The sequence below is a fragment of the Falco rusticolus genome, chromosome 9 (assembly GCF_015220075.1).
Source record: "Falco rusticolus isolate bFalRus1 chromosome 9, bFalRus1.pri, whole genome shotgun sequence".
Lineage (NCBI taxonomy): Eukaryota > Metazoa > Chordata > Aves > Falconiformes > Falconidae > Falco > Falco rusticolus.
Window position 1 is genome coordinate 23,006,085 of NC_051195.1, and position 13,697 is coordinate 23,019,781.

General features: G+C 45.3%; 1 protein-coding gene across 10 annotated transcripts in view; it reads left to right on the plus strand.

The window, feature by feature from the left end:
* The window catches only part of PAPSS2 (3'-phosphoadenosine 5'-phosphosulfate synthase 2), a 48,822-nt gene that overhangs the window by 24,514 nt on the left and 10,611 nt on the right, over positions 1–13,697 (plus strand). For 5 of the 10 annotated variants that reach the window (XM_037399857.1, XM_037399863.1, XM_037399861.1 and 2 more), the window contains 5 exons: positions 8,887–9,105; positions 9,861–9,966; positions 12,122–12,357; positions 13,096–13,234; positions 13,498–13,616. In XM_037399857.1, the coding sequence (XP_037255754.1) occupies positions 8,998–9,105; positions 9,861–9,966; positions 12,122–12,357; positions 13,096–13,234; positions 13,498–13,616 (708 nt within the window). In that variant the 5' untranslated portion in view covers positions 8,887–8,997. Of the gene's footprint in view, positions 1–3,522; positions 3,708–4,233; positions 4,411–4,452; positions 6,749–8,886; positions 9,106–9,860; positions 9,967–11,002; positions 11,842–12,121; positions 12,358–13,095; positions 13,235–13,497; positions 13,617–13,697 lie in introns of those variants that run through there. The other 5 variants (XM_037399856.1, XM_037399858.1, XM_037399864.1 and 2 more) reach the window with 5 other exon arrangements.

The following is a 13,697-nucleotide window of genomic DNA, read 5'->3' on the forward strand; positions in this document are numbered from 1 at the left end:
GCTGGATGAGTCACCTCAACCACAGCTGGGGCAACTCCTTGCATCTGCTCCCATCTTTGAAAAGCTGGTCTGAGACGAGCTGGGGGTGGATGTGAGGAGCATTGAGCTCTTGGAGGTGCAGTCTGGAGTCCAGGGGACATGCTCTTCAAACGTGTCATGCTTAGAAGGCTTAAATACTGCAGGAGCTCAAGTCTTCATCTGCGGTTTGCATTACTCTCTGCTGCTATTCTGTGGCTGCAAATTTGGGAAAAATGCTGCCCTCAGAGAGATACTGGGCGTTTGCATGAACTTTTGAGGGACCAAGTAACAATAATGCCCAAGGAAAATGTGTAACTGTCCTTCAACCAGCCCTTTGAATAGTGTGTAATGACTAAGATGTGTGCCTACACCTGGTTTAAGGAGGGGTGAGGGAAATGCTGATTAGCCAATGATTCAAGGAGAGTACAATACTGTCGGTGCTGACTTAGGCAAGGGTCTAGGTAACCCCGTGTGCACTCAGGTAATTAAAAGCCTGTCTTGCAGCTTATGTGGGTCAGATGCACAGGTAGATGGGGCAGGAAACCTTCATCTTGGTGTCCCCAAACTGGAGTCCTCAACTTGTACTTGTCTCAAGCAGCTTGTTGTGTAGGGTAGCATGGGCAATGGTATGACTGTGAAAACAGCCTTGCCTTCAGCCAACAGAAATTCCAGGGGGACAGAGGTGGTACTGAGGGAGGGAAGGGTCTGTCTGGCCCAGTCTGTAGTTTCCAGCAGCAGCTGAGAGCAGGGGCAAGGAAAGAGTTTATGGCTGGGACGCCACGGCGCATTGTCCCAGCTTCCATTGATTTACGACTTGAGATACCAGAGGCCATGCCTTTCTTCCTCGTAGTCCTTGATGAACTTTCCTTCCGTGAATTAATCTTAATGATTTTTTCAGGCCAAGTGACCTTTTGGCCTGCCCGGTGGACTTCCCCCATTTAACTGTGTCCTGTGTGGTGGTTCTGGCCCAGTTTCCCCACAGTCCTTCCTGCTGCTGCTTTTGCAGTTTGCAAACCTTAAAAACATTGCTGAGGTGGAGAGAGATCTCCTGTCACCTGCTGATGGCCATTGACCATTGCGAAGTCAAGAGCATGGTGTTCAGGATGCCAGGTGCAAGACTGTGTGTCCATCCTGGATACTGAATGAGGCAGGGAGAGGCACTGTGTGGCTTCGATGCTGAGCCCCCATCAGCCTGGACTTGTGTCCAGCTTTATTCTTTCAGCAGGTTGCCACGATGTCCTGTAGAGGAGAAGTGATGCAAGAGGGTTAGTTCTTTCATGGAAACACATACATTTTAAAACCTGATGAAGCTGCTTGAAGTGCAGATCCTCTGTAGCTTCCACTGCTTATGAAACTGCTAGAGCTTCCCAAAAGGTGCAGGATTTCTTTCTTGAGAGGGATATGATGGGCATGTTAAAAACAGGTATCTTGTCCCCATATTGTTTAGAGCCGAGATGGTCTCAGTTCAGCCTGTGCTAGCTCAGAGGGTGGAAGGAGATTCTCCTTTCTTCCTTAGCAGAAGATAGAGCTGGTGTCCCACCTGCCTGCTCATAGCCAAGGTTAGATGTTGGCCTCCAAGTTTGAAAACCTATTGCAAACTGAGTTAATAGGGACACAAAACTGCTGAATGTGGCTTACTGTGTTTTGTGTAGAGCAGTACTGGTTCAGCTTTTAAAGGTAAGTTAACAGTGGTCCTGGTTTGTTGAACTAATTTCTGAAGCTCTCAAAGGGAATGGTTTTGATGAAACAGAATATCGCTCTGACACATTGGATCCTGGCATTTGCTGAAGGACCCTCTGGGTAAGCCTGTCCTGTGTAGCATCTCTGAACAGCAGAGCTTGTGGTTTTAATTGTGTCTTACAACTGAACAAAATTTAGCTTAGCTGACAATTTCCTGACACTGTACTGCAAGTTTTTCTTTGCGTGATATTTGATGCAGGAGCCCTGGCTTGTCTGTCTTGCTTGTTTTAAGGGCTAGCGTGCCTGCTCTGTCACGGTAAGAGACGGGACATGTGCGGTGGCTTATCTGCCATAGAGAGCCACAACCCATTAATTAATTAAATTCCTAAATCTCATATTCAAGAAAGAAAAACAATTACATGTAAATATAAATCCTACCTGGAAATTTTTTGGTACTGAACTTAGTGTAGTAAAAATGTACCCTTGTCCTTCTTTTGTCTTGTCCCTGAAATCTGAGGGACTAATAGTCATTTTCCTATTTCCGTAACCTAATATTTTTCTCCAAAAGAAGATACAAAAGCATGACCGTGTGTACTGGGTAGTTTTTCCTGGTAGGGGAGCGGCAGTGTGCTGCTCAGATTTGGCACAGCATTTCTCACGCAGATGCTGTTGCACCACACAAAGCAGCTCAGCTGGCTGTCGGTCACAGCTCTGTGCACTGTTGGGCGCAATTTGCTGGTGGAGGTCACTGGGCTACTCCATCTCTGTGTCACCTACGTTCTGGTCACGTAATTCCCTTCTTTTTGGTTTTCTCAGAGGTCAAATAGACGTGCTTGATTGCTTTCCATGGGTGTTCAATCCCAAAATTTACCTGTACTGCAGTGAAAGTATCATTTAGGTTCCCTCTTTTTGCAAAATAACCGTTCTTTGAATTGAGGGTGGTACTGTGGTTCTGGTGTGATCCAGAGCAGCCCTGTAACAAACCCTAGGCATCAAAGCAAAACCGTTCTCCTTCTGCAACGTCAATCTTGTTCTTTGCAAAATGAGCATGAGCCAAAATGGGATCATTTAGGGGAGATAATTTAGCATGACTGCTCTGGATATTAAAAATATGGCAACCATGGAAGGATTCCTTGTTTAAATTGTTATTTTTGTCAGCGGCTGACAAGATGCGTTGTTTGTCAAATACTTGTTGCCCATGCAGCTGTCCCTTGTGATTTCTGGAATGAAGACAGGAAGATTGTTTTTATAACATCTGTCCCAGCCTTGCAAATTCATCTGAAAAATGTAGGAGCACAGGATGACTCACTAGTTTTCCTGTGTTGAGGAAATTAAAATAGTGACATCATCTAATTCAGAGATAAAGAAATGCCTGATGTGAGTGTCTTCAGAAGGGCAGATTTTGACGCCCAGCCTGCTGATTTGAAGTCACACAGTCTAGAAACCAGTGTCTGGTTTGCAAGGTGACTGGAATGTGAGCCTGCTTTTGTTGGGTTTTTTTTGTTTGTTTGTTTTTGGTTGGTTGGTTGGTTGGTTTTTTTTGCCAGGGTTGTATAAAACTTGATTGTGGCAACTAAACCCATGCAAATTTATACCAAGAGAAAAATATTTTAGCTGCAATCAAAATAAGGTCTTGCTAAGAGCTCAAAAATTCCTGTGGGTTAAGAAGAAAACACTTTAGCTAACAGCACCTTGAAAACCTCGTGTGTTAGTGATGTTTGGCATCTCCAACCGTCTGTCTCCAAGCTGAAAGACTGCTTGTTTCAGGTAATTAGGATGTCTCTGCTGGTCTCCTTAAGATCTTCTGTGTTATGTTCCTGGTAGGGGACAGGGGCTGAGGTAGTGATGCCAAAAGGAACAAGCGTCAAAGACGGAGGGTGCCAAGGAGTGACTGAGGTCTGTTGTGTCTATTCAGTGTGCTGAACGAAGAGAGGGAGCTCACTTCAGCATCTTGCCTGGTGCGAGGGAATGCTGGCAACCCCAGACCTGCACGCTCTGAAGGGTATTTAGTGAGTGACACATTGCTGTATTACTCAGCTAAGTCTAAAAACAAAACACAACATTATTTCTGCTCATGTGTGGGTGGTGGGAGAGCAGATGAGTCCCACATGCAGGGGAGAGGGGACACAACAGCATGGGAACTGGGAAGGTGGGTGGTATGGTAACATTTCGGGTGTTTGAGAAGTCCCACTTCCCCATCTGGACCTGTAAGCCAGGCTCCCATGTCATCATGATGGAATCCTGGGAGGTAAAGTGGGCAGAATTTCCAAGGGTAACTCCATCTTGGTGGGGTTTCCCCCTGGGAAGGAGTGGAGCTGATTTTGAATCATTTGTTGCCTTAGTCCATTAAATGAAATCAAACTCAAGTTTGGGAAAAGTGTATAGGTTTAGGGTTACAAGAGCTAAATCAGGACTTTAGAGACTCTGTTTCTCTATCATTCTTCAGTATGATCATTATCAAATCTTTGCTTCCACAGGCAAACCCCCTCTCTTTCCTCTCTTCCTCCTTTTGAAAATGGTTTTGCTTTTCTGCAGCAAATTATTCTTCTACAGAAGGTTTTTTCCCCCGTGTTGGTGATGGACACTTTATCTTCTCCATGATGTCAGCTCGTCCATTTGCAAGAGCAGCTGTGGGAATTGCCCTGATAGAAGAAAATAATTTTCTAAGGAAGTTCCATGAACACAATTTTTATGCGTTGAATTCAATGGACGGTACAAATGATTTTTTTTTTTTTTTTTTACTATGATGGCAGGATTTGGTAGGAGTTTTTAAACAGTAAGTTGTATCAGTCTCTGGAGGCTTAAGCAAGTGTGTGACTTCAAACTTAAGAGCTGGCTTGATCATTTTATCATTTTAAAAGCCTATTTTACCATTCACAAGTATGATCAGCTGAAAACATTTTGAAAGCCTCTACTTTTTTTTTTTTTTTCCCTCCTCCTAGAAAGATGTCCAGGCTGCAGTACCAAAATAGGGTGTGTATTAAATACTTGTCTGGAAAAAAATGAATCATATTCCTAATGATGTGAAATAGCCCTATAAATAAAAACGCAGCTGGGGGAGTCCTGACCCTACCCTCGCTGTTGGGTCAGGGTTTCCCCGGGGCTGCGAGCACTGCCAGCTGCCAGCTGGACGTTAACTGTGTTTGTATGAGGCTGGCCCTTGTGCTAAGTGAGCCGGACGTGTGACTAACATGCCCTGAATAGCACTGCGCTACAAGAGCATTTCTCTGCTGGCTTCATTCTTGGGCTGATCTGTGCTGTGTTTTTAGGAGGGAGTCCTCTGGGGTGGGATGTTGCTGCAGCTTGCCACGAGCTGTGGCTCTTGGACAGCTTCCAGTACCCTGCCTGTGCCAGCTACAGCAGGCAGCGATACTCCTGCAGTGGCAGAGGGGAATTAAGGGCACAATAAGGACATTGGTTTAGACCTTATTGGCCTTCATGATGACCAGCACCACTTTCTAATGACAAATATTTCCTCCTGCAACACTGGAGAGCTCTGCCTTCTGTGGATGGCTGAGCAAGGGTTGGCCTGAGAATGTTGTATGCACTTAGAGGATCTCTTGAATGTCCTGCTCAGCTCCCGTCCTTTATCCTTCATTTCCACCCCTCAGCTGTGGGATGTGGCACTCGTACTTGATACTCGCCCTGGTTGCGTTCGTTATGCAGCTGTGGAGATGCTGGCTAAAGAATGGGTAGGTGGGGCAGGAGGAGATGCTCTCTTGTGTCCTAAGGACCAGAGTTCATATGTACTTGAATTTCTGGTAGAAGATGGCAAATCATCTGTGTAATTTGTTGGTACAACCCTAAATGTTGTTCATCTAGTGTATTTTCTGTTAAATGTGCAGTGGTTCTGCTCCCCACAGATGTTGGCAATGGTTGGGAGAGGTCCCACAGATATCGTGCATTTAGCTATCAGATGAGAGAGGAGAATGTACTCCCTGATAATACTTCCTCTCTGGATAGTCACACGCAACTTTCAGTTTTTGTGGGCAAGCACAGCTGCTCCCTTTTGGGGCCAAATACTTACGAGCTGAGGGTGCTTTTTCAGATGCCACGAACAGTGGAAGCTCACTGATGTTTCCTGATTTTCAGCAGGTCTGTGCTATGGTGGACTCTCTTGTCTCAGAGGTCACATCTCTTTGTTCAGGAGGAGCACCAAGGAAAAGCCGGCTGCTTCTGTCTGCAACCCGCTTTCACAGAGCAGGGGAGTATCTTGTCCCCAGGGTGGCGGCCAAAAAACTTCCTTTCTTTTGGAAGCCAGGCCAGGAGACACTTGGCAGGTAGCTCAGTCAAACCTGATCTTAAATACACCAGAGAACTTGGTGTCTCCCAGTTTGTCAACTTTGTGAAAAGGTTCAGTAGGAGGGAAGGCCGAAAGCAGAGTTAGGATTTGGCTTCTTGGTCCACTGCAGCCTCAGTACAAGGTTTGGAGCCATGTCTTTATTTTTTTCTCATTTCCTGGATGATGTAAGACAGGGTGGGTTGAGCACTGAGATCATGCAGACGTGGTGAAATAGCAGATCTTCAAGGAAAGGAGAGAGCATGGCAGTGTCCTTAACCATCTGGCTCCCAGAGGCTGCATGGCTTTTTTTGTGGAGATGCTGCCAGGTCATTTTTTGCCTTGCTTCGAGCTTTGTTTGGGGCTGAATTATAGGCAAGAGGTTCTTCTCCCAAACCTTGCTTCTTTGATCTAGATTATTGCAAGGAATGCTTACCACTGTCCCTAAATTATGTGGACTGTGTGGCCCAACATCCAGGTGTGAGTGTGTTGTGATGATGATTGGATTATCTCTTTTAATTATGATTGGTTTATGATGATGAGGTTAAAAGCTGAGAATAAAATTGGTAGGGTAGCCCTGCATCTGATTAAACCCCATGCACCACTTATCTCTGGCTTCCAATGGTCTTGCAGTATATGCTGTTCCTAGATGAAGTTTCTCCAAGGTTTGCTCTTGGGCCATTGTAGCCTGTTTTTGGTGGTGCCTTCACTCCATTTGATCGTGCTTCAGATCTGGATTCGCAAGCCATGTCCCAGCTGGTGGATGATTAGGTGAGAAGTCCGTGTTTCCTGCTGAACAGTCTGTTCCCGGCCAAGCAAGCTGCCAGCCCAGCCGTCTGCCGCATGCTCGTGTTTCTCTCAGTCTTTTTTAACTTTTGGCATAGCTGGCGACAAGAATTTGAGTTGGCATGGGGCAAGCAGTTGCTCAGGGTTAGGAAGAGTTTACAGGCAAGATTATTAACACAGCAGAAAAATCAGAGGGATTTGGTGCTGTCCGGAGGCCCCAGCAGATAGGAGAGATCTGACAGAATTGCTGAATTGCAAAAATGCCCTTAGTGATGCTTTCCCAAGCTCCAGAAGAAGCCAGCATGCAAAACAAAAGCTCCGAGATGCATGCATAGTGCAGATTTACGGCGCAGCAACACGTGCTTTTAACAAAACCATCTTGTTAAGTCAGCCACGTAGGAGTGTGTTAGTTCCTGCATCTTCCCGAGGCTCGGATGTTACCGTAGTTAATCTCCTGCAGGACAGATCCAGCAGATCAACATTTTGGAAAAGCAAGTGTGCGGCTGGAGTTCATCCTGATGCAGAGGATATGAAAGAGAGATTTGAGGTGTGCAGGTTCATTTCTCTACGCAGAAATACCAGTCTTGTCTGTTGTGGTTTGCGAACAAATTGCAAAGTACCCATTTCACGTTTCTTGGAGTGCTCCACTTGAGAGGTGTATAACCACTGGGCAGGTGATACACTGCAGCAGGGAAGGTTTTGCTGCAGGGCAGAGCGGTGGCAAGTTGTTAGGAAGGTGAGTTTGGGCACTCGTGCTTTGCTGAGTGTCCTTGGCCAGGCGACACATAATTTCAGAGCTGTGCCAGAGCTCAACCAGGAGTAAACACAGCAGAAACACACCCATGCGTCTTGAGAGAAGGGATTATTTTTGTCAGCTGGATCTTCTGTGTGTGCTCATTTAGTCTCACTGCCAAACCCTGAACCCCTGGAGACAGGTGAAAATTAAACCACGGTAGTGCTGTCTCACCTTTGCAAGCTCACAATGTTAAGCCAGACTTTTGACAATGCCCTGCAAAAAAACCAAAATAGAACAAAACCCCAAAACCAAATCTTGGGCTACTTACCTTTTATTTCCTGAGTCACTTACCTTTTATTTCCTGAGTCACTTACCTTTTATTTTCTGAGGATGTGTTGGGCTCACTCACTTTTTCAGGGTCAGGTCTAGAGAGGTTTTCATTTTTTGCTTTTGTTTTGCTGTGGTACCTAGGCTCTGTGTTTCAGACGGTGTCTTGTCCATCCACTACACTCCAACCCCCCAGTAATTGATTTTATCCTTTGAAATGACCGTGGAAGGGAGAAGCGGTGTCAGGGACCCACCCTGGTGGCTGCGGCAACAAAAAAGGGAAGTCAGAATCCTGGAGTGGGTACTGGAGGTGGCTGAGACAACAACCCCGAAAACCTTTTTTTAGTCCAGGACTTACTGTCAAGTTGTGCAGTGGTGGCATGGGGTGGGGACTGGTCAGCTTGGGCCAGCTCTGGAGCAATTGCTTCTCCCTCCCAGAGCTTCCTCCTGTGGAATCTCGCAGTTGTGGCACCGATGTTGAGGTTTGCCGAGAGTTAACCTTGAAGCTGAGTTTTATGATCATTATTGTGATTATTTTGGACACAGCTATTCTTACCAGTATGTTAAAAATGTTCTGGAGTGGAGTGGCTGTTCTGTGTGCCCACAAGCAATTGCAGATGGCAAATTTGCAGGCATAAAGAGGCTAATTTTGGAGCCTTTTACTAAAACTGAATTGAAAATGGGCGTGAAATTCTGAGTACAGTTTTAAATCTCTGTGATGGGAGATTGGTCTTTACTGGGATGCTGGTCTCTCTGAAAGTTAGTAATGAACACAGGTGAGGAGAGGAGGGTATTTTTCCTCTTCTGTTATGGAGTAACTTTCACTCACATTTCTGTGCAGGCAGAGTCCTCTCTTGCATACAAAATACCAAGTCTCCAGTGAATGCTTATACCTTTACTGAATCATGTTAAAGTGTTAATGGCCCTGCAAGCAGATGGGGGGGGGGAGGGGGGCGGGGAAAGAAACTATGTATTTTGCTAACACATTTAAAAGTGACCTTTTACTTTATTGTCTCTCCCGTTCCTCTTTTTAATTTTTTTTTTCTTCGATAAATGAAAGATAATCGCTTCCCTGCTGTGACTTCAGATGTAGAAATATTTACATAGCGAGAAGTAAATCATGGGAAAGCCGAGACCCACTCTCGTACTGATGACATGAAACAGATAAACTATGGTCCTGCAGAATCTGGCTGTGGAGAAAACGTTTATATCCTCAGACCCTCCTGAGACTTTTCCTCTGGATGCCTCAGTTGGAAGTGTAATCCTCACAATTAATAAGGTCTCATATGTGCAAAAAATCTTTGTCAAAGTATTGTTGCTGGAGCTGCAGGGCACAGATGAGCTGTTTTAGTCTGTGTCCCAGCAGAGAGGCTGGGGCTGCTCTGCCCGCAGTGGGTCAGTGTTAGGAAGCACCAAAATTCAAGCCTGCGGCTCAGCATTGTGCTGGTCCCTTGTTTGCGCCAGGAGTGCATGTGTGCATGTTGGGTGGTGGTTTCTGTGATCCCACCATCTTCCCCGGCTGGGTCCTGGCCCTGTTGTGTTGCCGCTTCTTGCCTCAGCTGCAATTATTAAGCAGCCGTGTTACATTGAACACGGAAAATAAATTAGCACCTAAGTTGCTTTTGTTTTGCAAGCATAATTAAAATAATAGGGGAGTCTGCCTATATTTTAAAATGCCAAAGAGGCAGGGAGTGTGCTGCCTGTGTCTCTGCAGGACTCAGTGTCCTCCCCTGCCTGCTCGCGGGTGTATCAGTCACCTGGCAGCACTCCTGCAGCAAAGCAAGTCACCTGCTGCCGCTGCCAGCAGTGACAGACACAAAGGCATTGCCATCAGAAGCACTCCAACAAGTCTGCGTTGTTCAGACAGAAATCCAACTTACACCAAAGTACCAAGCTGCCAAAGTTCGCTGCAATGGCCCATGCAGATTTTTAATGAATTTGCATTTCTCTCCTTTATATTAGTCCCAGCTGAGATTTTCTTTTGTACCCACAGCAATGAGGTAACAAAAGTGTTTTGTTTTGCTTTTTCATCAGGGATCAACCAATGTGGTTTACCAAGCCCATCATGTCAGCAGGAGTAAGAGAGGACAAGTCGTTGGTACCAGGGGTGGATTTCGAGGCTGCACCGTTTGGCTAACAGGTATTTTGTCTAGGCATGAAAGTGTGGCTTAATGTGTGAAACCCACCTGCATACATGAGTATGGCTCAGAGGTGGAGATTGGGGATCCACAGGAAACGTCAGCATTCCTTTTGAGCTGGGAATTGCAAAACATTTACACGTGGGAAACACTGACACGCAGTGCTGGCACAGCAAGATATTCTCCCTGGAAGCTACTGCCCATAACTAATGTTTTTATGAATTTCACAGCTGTTATCAGGCTCCTTTGAACATGTCAGAAGCCCTAAGGGTTGCACTTGTTGTTCCCAAGTGTGTAGCTGAGGAAGCTTTGGCTCAAATCCAGCCAGTCCTTGACAGTGAAACATGCCCAGGGTTGTCCAAAACAGCATGTGGATGTTTTCCTTTTGAATCAGTGGGAAGTTCATTAGACACCTAGGTTTACTGTGTTTAAAGTGACCTTGTGAGCAGCACAAGGCAGTTGTCTCGTCTGAAGACTCCCAGAGAGTGAGTCACACTGGAAGCAATTCCTTGCTCAGCCCTTACAGGTTTCTTCTGTTATTTCTTGGTTTGTATGCCTTCCGATGTGTTGCCCTTCTCTTCTGCTTTGAAAGATTGTTTGGGGATTAGGGGCTGCTAGAAATGACAATTGCATTTAATTTGCTCCACTAATATTTATACAACTCTGTCTTTTGCCACTTGTCCAGCTGTTTCTTTGCTTATTAAATATTGGCATTTCCTTTGACTGCCCGAAGATGTTGAAAGGCATACATGGAAGGGTTTGTAAAGCCATTCTAATTTGCCTTCGTATCAGCTTACGTCCTAGATGTTGTATTAAAACACATTTCTATTTTGTTCCCTCTTCAGTTTCGAAAAGAAGGCCAACACCTAATCTGCTTTAATAAAATTTCTGAAGCCAAAAAGCCTATCCAAGGCAATTTCTGTCTTTTGTGAATATTGCTCAGAAATCTTCTGTCTGAAAGGTTTGAGCTTCTCTGTCTGGTGGTTATTCTTGGAAGTAGACAGTGGTGTCCTAACTTCTTACCAGTTTCATTTTAAGAGACTGTATGGAAGGACATTGCATTGCATGGACTGTACGGATTAAATGGAAGGGCATTTGGATGGCCTACATTGCCATCTCAGGAGAACTGAGTTAAGTCTGTTGTACTACAAAAACCGAAGGCACAACCAGCAGGATTCATCTCTGCCCAACCAGGTTTCCTTTCCAGCACAAACATGGCTGTTCTGCATCAGACCAAAAGTCCACCTCGCCCAGAGTCTTGTCTGCATGAGTGGTCAATAGTAGGTGCCATGCAAAGGATATAAAAACAGGTGGCAGGTGGTGCTCTTTCCATAGGAGATTCTCCAAGGCTAAGTGTTTCTTGAGACAAGTGTGGTGTTTGGACTCTCCTAAGTCAAGGTCCTCTTCCATCTTAAGGAGTTTTCAACACACGGATCCCCACCCAAGGGAAATTTTTGGTGCCTCAGGTGCGCTTGCCACTTTCTGACACAGCCAGTAGCTAGTGCTTTTTGTGCAAGTGAATGGAGCTGGGATGGGAAACCACCACCTTGTTTTGGATTGTTGTCTTTCTGGCTAATGACTCCCGGAGACGTGGGCAACTGAAGATGTGCTGTTTGTCTACACAATAATCCTGCTCCTGCCAGCATGGATCTGTGGGTGCTGCTCCTGCAGAAGGAAGTGTCTGTGGATGCAGAGGGCCCCCCGTCCCATCCCACACAGCTGTGACAAGAATGTCTCCTTGGGTTCAGTCTGGGAGAGCAGTTTGCTGTTCATAGGGCGAACCAGAGGAGGAAGAGGAAGATGCTCAGGGAGTTACAGGCAACAGCATCCTTTCAAGCTTCCCTTACTTACTGGTACCTACCATGGGCCAGCAAGAGGTACTTTTATGGCACTGCTGGGTTGAGCCCTTCCAGATGTTGGGATACAGCAGCTTTTCTCGTGCCATTAGTGTCACCCCTTCAATAAGAAGGGTTGAGCAGGGCTCTGTGTAGTAACTGTGTGCTAAAAAGATTAATCCAACTGCCCTACCTCATTCCTTCCTAAAACAACTTCAGAGAGAAGGAGTTTAGTTGCCAGCGTCCCAGGAGGTACTGTGTTACACTTTCATTTCCACTCTTTTGGCCTCAGACCTGACCGTCCCTTTTCTGTCTCCAACAGGTCTTTCTGGAGCTGGCAAGACAACCATTGGCTTTGCTTTGGAAGAGTACTTGGTCTCTCATGGCATCCCTTGCTATTCCCTGGATGGTGATAATGTTCGCCATGGCTTGAATAAAAACTTGGGGTTTTCGGCTGGGGACCGCGAGGAGAACATCCGCCGCATTGCAGAGGTGGCCAAGCTGTTTGCTGATGCTGGGCTTGTCTGCATAACTAGTTTCATTTCTCCTTTTACAAAGGTAAACTCACTGCATGATATTCTGCTCTTTTCTGGGCAGCCTTGATCTCGTGATTGTTCTTAGGGAAGGGAGATTTACGTAGAGGACTTCCTATATATGCCATCAGATGCTCCTTCTGACTTCTCTGTTCTTTTGGAAAATGCCACCAATACACAGAACTATACACAATCAGTACAGATTTCTGGAGGGCAGTTTGATGTGACCTCTTTGAATAATTTCAGTGTTACTTATTAAAAGCAAAGAGGAGTTTAAAATCTCCCTGCAGAGGCTCCTATTATTAACTTGTTAGGAGGCAGAAAAGAGGCATAGAAACAATAGCCTGTCATAGTGCTATCACTGCTCTGAAGAAGTATTGGTTGTGTTTTTACGCTTCCTGAGAATACCAAGTAGCTGCTATTATCAAGCTGATACAAGCAGTTCCTTTTTTTCGACACAGGGCAGATGATTATTCACATTCTAAAGTTCTGCTGTCCTGCTCAGTGAAGAGATCTTCTTGATGTTTCACATGGCAACAGCTGATAATAGATCGAAGTTGTAGATTTTAAAATTATTTTTCTTAATTATATTTAAAGAAATGGAGTAAAGGGACATGAAAAACCCTTATTAGAATTAGTGTAAATTTAATATATCTATACCAGAGATTAATTTATCTGTGTTGAATTCCAGGGCACGTCATGTAGTGGGAAGGTGCTTGCTGCAGTTCAGACACGAATGATTTTCCCTTCTTTCTTCTAACAGGATCGTCAAAATGCACGGAAAATTCATGAGGCAGCTGGACTTCCTTTCTTTGAAATCTTTGTAGATGCTCCTCTAAATGTTTGTGAAAGCAGAGATGTGAAGGGCTTGTACAAAAAGGCAAGAGCTGGAGAGATCAAAGGTATGGAAGAGTGAGCTCTTATTTTGCCTTTTGCTTTCCAATGTGTCGGATAGATTCTTGTTGCAGCTCTGCATGTAGAGGTGGGTTACTAAAGGCTCTTTATAGAACACAACAGTATCCTGTTTCCCTAATCTCACTGTCATGAGTGTCACTTACAGTACCCCGTATGGTTGAATGCTTGCTTGTTGTTTGTACAGCGTTGTTGGCTCTAGGGCACCGAGTATTACATTAAATAAATTTAGTTTGGGTTTAATTGTCTGTAGGATTCACGGGGATTGACTCAGAGTATGAGAAGCCTGAATCTCCTGAACTAGTGTTGAAAACGAATGTTGCGTCGGTGTCTGAATGTATTCAGCAGGTTGTGGAGCTCCTCCAGACACAAGTAGGTCATTTTTATGCCACCACCGCCAGCAGCTTTGTAAACGTGCTTTCAGATACTGGCTCTTTGGTGTGCACTTAAAAA